General features: G+C 34.9%; 1 protein-coding gene across 1 annotated transcript; it reads right to left on the bottom strand.

Annotated features, from left to right (window-relative positions):
- Positions 1-5,107: 5,107 nt before the first annotated feature.
- On the bottom strand, positions 5,108-10,088 carry LOC123873437 (keratin, type II cytoskeletal 1-like). The gene is made up of 3 exons (XM_045918283.1): positions 10,029-10,088; positions 5,750-6,158; positions 5,108-5,704 (listed from the first exon to the last, which is right to left on the bottom strand). Exons 1-3 carry the CDS (start codon positions 10,086-10,088, stop codon positions 5,121-5,123), a joined length of 1,053 nt encoding a protein of 350 aa, XP_045774239.1. The 3' UTR covers positions 5,108-5,120.
- Positions 10,089-10,112: the final 24 nt, after the last annotated feature.

Genomic DNA, 10,112 nt, shown 5'->3' with positions numbered 1-10,112 from the left:
TGCACGATAAATCAAAAACTATTATGCATAAAAATAAATAAAATCGTTTTAGAATGTACATGTTAAGCCCTTTCATATGATACCCCACTCGGTATTATATAATTATCTTACTTTGAAAATTGAAACACATTTTAATTTTTTTTTCTGTGATGTAACCATAAATTTACGATTTTTGGATTTATTCCTTTACTTGTGCTAATAAGACCTACCTACCTGTCAAATTTCATGATTCTAGGTCAACGGGAATTGTACCCTATAGCTCTTCTTGTCAGACACGACGGACGGATGGACGGACAGACAGACAGACAGACAACAAAGTGATCCTATAAGGGTTCCGTTTTTCCTTTTGAGGTACGGAACCCTAAAAAATTGCCAATTAAATATCCAAACTGAAATTTAGGACGTGGTTTCAAACTTTTTATAAAAGTATCTAGTAGGTAAACAGATTGTCGTTCTATTATGGTTACCTATCCAATAGGGTGTAAGGAATTAATAACTTAATTCAACTTACTTAGTGACTATTTATTATTGAAATATGTACCTACCTACTTATCTGATAGAGCAAAGCTCTTAGTACTTTAATGAAAACACCAGATGGATACTTAAATTAAAAATTGCATTAAAAAGTAAAGAGACACATATTTTTCTGTTTTTTGTATATTTTTACGTACTCAAATTATTATATAGGTAAATACTTGTAGCAAGCAATAATATACACTCATGAATAAGTAGGCAAAGTTTATATTCCAATTCTTTGCTAAGAATAATTCAGCTGGCGTTATTTCAGGTCCTATTACCACGTTGATTCTACGCCGATATAGATTCAGGATTTCCTCCAAATGTGGTGATATAAAAAAGAGAAAATAAATATTCAATATTTTAATTACTTTTATTAACAGTTTCTCAAACTATTGATTACATACAATCAGTCAAAATAAATAAACTCAGTTACCTACTTTCTTCAATGTTTCTTATCGGGTCGTAGGATAGATTTCTTTTTCTGTTTTATGTGCCTCCTCAGGTTTTTCATTTTTTATCTCATACCTGTATGGTACTCTGCTGTGTACATTAAAAAGTCTGTCTTCCCCACTACTTGTTCTTTTAGTTAGGGATACAGATATCTGCTTTTCATTTCCAATAGTTTCTACTCCTCTTGGTAAGGGAATACGTTTGAAAAATTGTAGAGGCACAGAATCGGGGCGAGGTATATTTACTTTAAATGGTTCAGACATAGGAACTGAGCTGGATGCTGGCAATGGTACTTGTCTGAACACCGGTACTGGGTGATGTTTGGTTATTGTAACCTCTTGGTCAATTAAAGGAGAGTTGTTAATTGCTTCCGCTTGCACTAAAGCGCTTTTTGTATCTAATTCACCTTGATGACGTTCCCTTATTGACTTCTCAATTTGTATCAATTTTTTCTCATTATATTTTGTACCATCCTGTATCTGCAAAAGCGGCTTTTCCTGAATAAAATCTTCAGATTTTTGAATTTGTGGTGCTTGTTCTGACGAAGCCTTTATTTGTTTACGATTCAGTTCTAATACTCTGTTCCATTTCTCTTTAAAATCTTCAGGTAAGCTTTCACCCTGACTATTCTCTGAATCTGAATCATAAGCAACCCAGACGTCTCTTTGAATTTTAGATTCATTTTGATTCCATTGATCTGATCCTGGTAATGATAATTTGTGCAATGTCGCTTGTTGCCTTAAAGTATTTTGGTATTCAAATTTTTGGAGAAGATTTTCATTTTCGGTTTGTTGGTTTTCTTGCTCAAAAATAGAAGTTTCTGTGACCCTTTTCAAACTTTCTTCGTTGAATTCTTGAATAGGTATGCTAACTCGACCAGATTTTGTGTTTTCAAATTGCTCGCGACGTAGGCTATCATTTTCTTTAGATGTAAGCTGCTTTTGAGAATCTTCTTTAATAGCACGTTCGGGCAAAGTAGAACTTACTGAAGTTTCCCCAGATTCAATCAGGCTCGGTGTTAAATACAAAATAACCTCTTTTGATGGTAAATGAGACTGAGGAGACTCTCTATCAGTGATTGTGAACGATCCTGGATCAAATTCTTTAGATTGTATTTCGACCAACACCACCAAAAGTAAAATAATATGTAATATTTTCTGCAAATAAATAAAGTGCTTAGTACTAATTAATTTTATTAAATCTTCTTTACTTAAACCTATTTGAAATACTTAACATATCTACAGTAATAAAACTGCATTTTTATAAAAACTAACTTTAAGAAAAAGACACTAATGTTATGAGTAAATTAAAAGTAAAATATTCTTTATTGTACACCAACAAGACAGTAATATATAAATAACAATAAAGAATGAGTAAATTGATTTACAATTTTTATTAGATTTTTAGGCAATATTTAAAATGTTCTATGATTGTACCATTTTTAAACTTGTCTTATATTAATTGGTGTTAGTCTCTTCTTCCGTGGAAGCGCCTGAGCTTCTGCGGATGGTGGAATAAAACACAATTTTATATACAAAACGAATTAACAAATCTAAGTTAATAAAATACTAAACTGATTTTGAATGTTAATTCATATTGCATAGATTATTACAATGACCGAATATGCAAATTTTAAACACATTTTAAAACATTATATATATACATACTATGAGGTGAACCAATTTTTTTTGCAAGATCTCCATTTTATTTGCGTAAAATCGTGTTCACATCAATAAAGTGGGTCATTTTTGAAGTGAGATTTTTGTAAAGACGTCCAGGTTGTATTCAATATTATTAATTTTATTCAATAAATCAATTAATCAATCAATCAGCCTGTTTGCGTCCACTGCTGGACATCTAAGGCCTTTCCGAGAGCGCGCCACCACACACGATCCTCCGCCTTCCTCATCCACCTACTTCCCGCTGTCCTTTTAAGGTCGTCAGTCCAGCGGGTCGGAGGTCGTCCCACACTGCGCTTGCTGATACGCGGTTTCCACTCCAGAACATGTCATAACAGAATTTCATTTAATCTTTGAATATTTAATAGGTCTGCGATTCCAAGGCTCGTTCAGGGGGATATGGAGCGTTGCACCGTGCGCAGCGCGTTCCTTTTACCCGACTGCGGCAAAGCCAAAAGGAAGGGTTATGATTTTAGCAGTCTATATATGTATGTATGTATGTTTGTATCCAGATTCTGTGTGTTCCACCGTAGTGCCTAAACTACTGTGCCGATTTTAATAAATAATGTGTTAATTGATTCGTTGTAAAGGTCCGGGTGATATAGGCTATATATTTATAAATACTTTTTTTTTTTTTTGCTATTGTATCGAGTGGGGTGTCAAATGAAAGAGGAGAAAATTTTGAGCTCATGTATACAAATGTACAATAACATTAAAATATAGGTACCAAACGACTGAAAAACAATTTTACTCTAATATTTCAGCGTTTATTAAGACGATCGCAGTCGGGTTTTAGTTTTCTTTATCCTGTTGTTTTTAAACTATATACTTAATATAGACTTACGCTTGGCTTCAACGACACCAAACAGGAGATGAAGCCTAAAGTGAAACGCATTTGCCCAAGAAAAACGCGCTGCCTTTTTTTGTGGGGCACGGCGCGTCACAGGGAAATTCCGTTCACGTAGAAGCGGGTGGCGGCGACCTAGTCCGTGGCGAAGCCTGCAACGCCACGCCGCGGCGAACGCGACTGGTGAAGCTACCCTTGCCCACCACATGCTCTACCACGAAATGCTTCTGCATAAATGCCCTCATATCTAATAAGCTTCAGCATAATGGCACCGACACGCTACGCACAAAGCAATGCCGTGCGTTTCTCGAAACGAGGCCTTAGGTGGTCAGAAAAGCTACCTATTTACAATATGATAAGCATAATATAATATTTGGTCTTCATCGACAAATAACATCAATTTTAGTTCCTTCTTGGGCATATTTACTTGGTACAGAAATAGCTTGCATCCAAGAGACGGACACGGGTCAAGCTTTTTATTCCGGAAAATCAATAAGGTCCTTTTTTCAGATTTTTAAAATCTAAATTCAGCATAAGATTGTTTAAGGGGCTGACTAACAAATTCCTAAAAAGCCGGCTCCGCATTAGCGGTTCCTCTGGTGCTGCAAATGTTCAGGGGCGGCGGTAATAGCTTCAGGTGACAACCCTGCTCATTTGCTCGCTATTTAAAAAAAACACATGATGAAATTGCTGGCATTGTGTAGCTAATATTAAAAGAACGTGTATCTGTCTCACAATTTTTGTTTGCCTGGATAGATACCTCTTTTGTTTGGCAAAGAAATAAGTTGCATCCCAGATGTAGGCAGGCTACTTTTTATACTTAAGTACCGGAAAAATATTGTAGTCCCAATAGAAAATTTTGTAATCCTCTCATTCAAACAAACTTACGGACAACAGCTACAATTTTTTTAACTAAAATGTTATAAAACAACTGGAGTAAGTTCTATTCATTAGCAATAGTTGTCTTCATTTATAATTGTATAATCCAATCAATAAAATTATGCTCTACAATTAATAAATATTTGAATTTAAAACATATAAGTACTTAAATATATATTTATTTAACTTAATTTCGATAGAAAGCAATTCTGTAACTTTTTTTTTTTTTTGTATAGCTTTTAAGTACTAGGACGACTACCATTATGTGCCTATTACATTAAGTTAGTAGGTACTAGATGATGCCCGCGACTGCGTCTGGGTGGATTTAGATTTTTTTAATCCCGTGGGAAATCTTTGATTTTCTGGGGCAAAAAGTAAGTAGCTATGTTCATAGGCGGAATGTAAGCTAGTCTGACGTCAATAACAGATAAAAACGTAGCAGACAGACAGACACTTTCGCATTCGAACGGATTATATTTTCACTAGCAGTAGTGATTTTGGGATGGGTAAAAAGTTTAAGGTTGGTTTTTTGGCGATTGTCAAAAACAGTTAAAAACATAGACCTATGATTTTTCGCTTACATCATCTCCCACCTAAAAAACTACCATAAAGTAAATGATCAGTTGTTCAAAATGCAATTTGAAATGAAAAATATGTATTTTAGGTACTTTTCTATTATACGTATGTACAAACTAATGACTAAAATATTTACAATTATATTGACTATTTGGCACGATCACGACTCTTCACCACAACCAATGGCTCTTCTTTCTTTTGAGGTGGATTATGTGTTTGGTGCTGTGGACAGGGTAGGGCTTCCATACTGGTACGGGGACTTCGACGTGCTTGTCAATTGGCACATGGACCTTCTTAATGACCTCTACTGGCCTTTCAACAGGGATGTGGACCTTCCTGTAGACAGGGACGTGCACTTCCTTCACTACCTCAACTGGAACCGGTCTCTCGACTTCAACGTGCTGGGTTTTGTATACTGGGTAAGGCACGTGTTTGATGACGTCGACGTGAACGGGGTAGGGTTGTGGAACTGGCACTTTGACTTCATGAGGTACAGGGACGGGCACCGCGTGGGGCACAGCGACTTTGATATGACGAGTTACTTCAATGGGAATGCGACGGACGACGTTCTGTACAACGGATTGAAGTTCGTATCTAGATGCCTCGGCTACTGGACGTCCAACGGACACGAATGAGCCAATCACTCTAGGACCTCCAACAGCACCATCAATAGCGCCACCAATACCGCCCACTGCACCTAAGTCAGCTCCACCAAGACCCGTGCCTCCAAAACCTGCACCTTCTAAAGCACCACCTCCAATAGCACCACCTCCAATAGCTGCACCTTCTAACGCTCCACCCCCAATATCTCCGCCTTCTAAAGCCCCACCGATAGCTGCACCTTCCAGACCTGCGCCTTCATAGCCACCGTGGTCTCCACCATCATAACTACTGTGCTCAACCACGGGAGCTGGACCATGACCGCTGTGACCTGGCCCACTGGCAAGCGCAGAGCTTTCTACAACTGGTCCGCCTTCAATAGAGTGGCCATGTTCTTCATGTCCAAGATTAGCCTCCAAAGCTCCACCTGAAGGTCCGCTATAGTGTCCAATTGGTTCTGAAACAACTGGTGGTCCGTATAACGTTGAAGGTGGCCCATAATTGGCGGATGGGGCACTCAAAGCTGATGATACATAGGAGTCGTGACCGCCACTCAATAGTCCTGCCCTAGCACTGTAAACCAGTGCTATGAGAAATACTGTTTTTATCTGGAAAAATAAGGTTTTTGTTAAAAATATTCTTCTTTTCTACTATGTTCGGTATATTTATTCTATTTTGACGTACTTTGCAAAAAGACTCAAGTAAAAATGAGTTGAAACCACTTTGATATAAAAAGTTTTCACACGCAAACTCTCCATTGGACCTAACTGGAGTATATATGACAGTTACTAATTATCCACTAATTGATGCGAATGAGATAGTTACAGTACATGAATATGTTACTGTATGGATGTTTTTTACTTAAAGGAAATTACTAAGCCTATGTTTATCAATTATTTTAATCATACACTTACAACAAACGCCATGGCTGTTAGCTAATCGCTTAAGCCAGCCCAAAAAAAAAGGTTGTTGTTTTTTGTCTCGAGGTTCGTAGGTGTGTGATACGATAACGTAACCGAACCACATATTTATAGAGTGATAGAGGTGGCTATTTCGTTATTACGCCCATGAATATATTATTTGGACGGATTGCATATCGCAGCGTGGGTCATATTATGATTCCTAGGCTATTGGGCTAGGCTATATGCCTTTGTATTCCTAGAATAAGCTAGTTAAATCGCTAAAAATAAACAGATTACCTATTTAATTTTAAACCTTAATTTTTTTCGTCTTAATTCTAATTTCTATTTCTATTTTTTAATCGTAAACAATTAAGATTTAGCATATATTATATTGGTTGTCTGCAAGAACATCATAGTAAAACGTGGAATGTTATAATAATAAATAATTAAATAATACCACTGACACGCTCAACAGATCAGGATCATAATATTATCCCTACGTACTCTACTTACCTTTAAAATCAAATTTTTTGAAATAAACTTTAAAATTCAAATTTCGAGCCGATCAAACAATAGAAAACCTTTAATAAAGTCAAAAGGTTTGTTGCCTAGGGTGTTTCCTAAGTAGAGTGAACTGTGAACTAAGTGTCAACTAGCAATAAAACTTGCAGAAGTTAGCTCTGCAAGTAACTTCTACTAAAATCGCAATGTGTAAACACTAAACACTTGCAGAAAGTCAACTTTTGCAAGCTTTGTATACTGAAAACTTGAACTGACATAACAATGCCAGCTGACTTCTATAAATTGCATTGCTATTAGACACTTAGCATTAGTCCAATGCATTATATTTTTCTATTAACTAATTTGTGTCACCTTTATGAATAATTTAATGACCTACAAAGAAAGCAATAAATAACATTGGCCAACTTTGAGCAATCCACCATAAAATTATTATCATATAAAAGACAAATGGTTGGCCTATATCCATAAAACAGTTTCGATCAACCTATCGAATGACGTAACAAGTCTTTCGTCCCTTTTATTAAGTAACCAATATGCTTAATGATTAATGAATGACCGGTTCGGTTTCTATTTTCACCTGGCTCGTGGGAAATTACAATATAAATGAGCAATAAAGTATAATCTGACCGATATTTTTTGGTAGGCATTTCCGGTTTACTTCTGGTTCTGTGTCACTTCTTTTACGTAATTTCAACGCAAAATGTAAATTACTTAATATTTCGCAATTGCAGTAGGTAGGTATATCGTCAACCTGTCGGAATTAAGATAGATCTTGATTGCGCTAAGAGGATTTCCCCTTTGTCATGGCGAATAGAGATCAAAATTGCAAGCTCCTCTCGTGGCATACTTAAATAAAAAATAAATGTTGTAAAAAAATGAGATTAACTTAGCCATTGTTCTAAGCGAGTTCGTTATTTAACAAACTTGTTCCTTAGCACTTCCTTCCTTTCCAACTTTAATCTACTTAAAAGTTATAACATCGATCAACATGTTTGAACAGACGGGCCGCACGTGCCACAAAAATCGTAAGAGCTCTGTGTGTCGGAGTCTACCTAGCGTTTTCAGAAGGTATATGTAGGCTCTTACTGAAAATGCGTTTGATATCAGCAATTCATGTTATTTTATAAGCTAAAAGTAATTCGTTGCTGTGCAGCTGTGATGCTCAGACGGACAGACGAACAGACGGTTAGGACAAATTGTAAGGTGTTTTACTACGAGGACCTAAAAATTACATGGCGGTCATTTTGAAATTCACCATCTTGATTTTTTATTATGTATTTGCTGTTATGGCGGCAATAGAAATACTTACACACTCTGAAAATTTCAACTCTCTACGGTACGGTATTACGGTTCCTGAGATACAGGCCATTGACAGGCAGACGGACAGACAATATTTATTTATTTAACAGTAAAACTTAGGTAATTATGTTGTAATTCACACTATATTCATCTGTAAGCAAGTTCGTTAATAGGTACCTACCTATTTGATTTAGGTAGGTTAGTGTATCTTTTTGGTAATTTTTACGCCACGACGATAAAATATAACTATTGCGTAGATTGCGTGGCCCAAAATAAAAAAAAAACAATAATATCCATAAGAAATTATGGAAATTAATAGTTGATAGCTGCGACAACCTTCAGCTATATTTCTCTTGCTCAATTATATAATATACACAATATACATATAAATTATGCCTAATTCATGTTAATAAGATTATAAAATGTGTATTTTATATGCTTCTCTACATTTCACAGTGTTAACTAATAAAGCCTTGTTCAAATACTATATAGCTACATAATAGCATGTTTAACAATTTTACAGGCTTTCAAGTGCCGACTACTGAAATAGATATTTACTCGCAAGAGCTTTCCAAACGCTGACTTTTTTACACTTATGGACAAAATATTAAAAATCAAAATCAAAATGAAAAAAAAAAAATCAGGTACAATATTAAAGACGTTTATTACAACGGTCACAGGTATATTTCTGTATGTGACCGCAAATCTATAATTCGGCAACTAGTTTTAATTTTAACTAAAGATAGGTGACAAATCAATTCGATGCGTATTTTTCGCTCACGAAATCAATGTAGTCGAAAAAGCCTTTTTCCCCCTTTCTTTTTAATATATGAAAGTTATTTTTTTACCTACAATCTTATATCTAGATGTACAACTTCAATTTTTATTGAAACACTTTTACGTGTCTCAGGTTTATTACATGTAGAACCATCATAAAATGTTATAAAATACATCATCAGACATATTATTATAAAAAAGTTTCAGTGTGCAATATAAGGCACCACAACAAATTAAAGTACTTGTATTGTAGTCACTAATTATGTAGTTCAAAAGGGGTTTGTAGTTTAAAATGACTACTAACCCTTGTCTCCACTATGTTGTATTACTTTAATTTGATTATAACTCCAACAACTTACGTTGTAGGGAAGCTTATGTCAGCTACTGTCTACAAAGCTCATAGGTTCTGAGAAATGGCATTATTCTGTAACATACAGTTCTTACATATTCGGTTTTACCTACACTGTTTAATTTAACTATACCTACATGCACAGGTAAAATAATTCTAGACATATTATGTACCTACTTTTGTAACGTTCTTTAAAATTAATTATATTAATCAATAATTTATAACAAATATGTATATCCATCTTAATAGGAACTAAAATAATTTTGCACTGGATATATTTATTGAGATAGACCATGTATGTACTTAATAAAAGATATATTACATGAGATTACATTATAAGATTTATACATTTTTCTAAACCTAAAAGAAGATCACATAGGACGGTCTTTAAAATAAGGCAAACTACTAGTAAAGCTTTAAACAGTTTAATTTCAATTTGGTTTTTTTCTGTATATTGACTTACTTAATATAATATTATTCAGTGGAGGTTTAAGGAAAAAATGAAAGTATAAAATCTTTGGATAATCGTTTTATTAATGTAATAAATCCTATATTACTATCTACAAAACGAACAGAAAATCGAATACACAATTCACTACCTTAAATTAATGACTTAGTTATCACCCTACATTGCAGCCTCTCGATGAGCTTACAGGAATTATATTTACAGAACCCAAATTAGGTTGCATTGCGAATGAGCTATTTATAATTAA

This window comes from Maniola jurtina, chromosome 16 (genome assembly GCF_905333055.1).
Source record: "Maniola jurtina chromosome 16, ilManJurt1.1, whole genome shotgun sequence".
Taxonomy (NCBI): domain Eukaryota; kingdom Metazoa; phylum Arthropoda; class Insecta; order Lepidoptera; family Nymphalidae; genus Maniola; species Maniola jurtina.
The sequence above is the reverse complement of the archived record's forward strand: the minus strand, read 5'-3'. Positions and strand labels throughout refer to the sequence as shown.

What these genes read in the sequence shown, in the direction of transcription:
- LOC123873437 (XM_045918283.1), bottom strand. Translation starts at nt 10,088, where the DNA reads ATGCAACCTAATTTGGGTTCTGTAAATATAATTCCTGTAAGCTCATCG. An exon ending in GCTCATCGAGAGGCTGCAAT is followed by an intron (nt 6,159 to 10,028) that starts GTAGGGTGATAA and finishes TTATTTTTCCAG; the next exon opens with ATAAAAACAGTATTTCTCAT. An exon ending in AGAAGGCGGAGATATTGGGG is followed by an intron (nt 5,705 to 5,749) that starts GTGGAGCGTTAG and finishes GTGCTATTGGAG; the next exon opens with GTGGTGCTTTAGAAGGTGCA.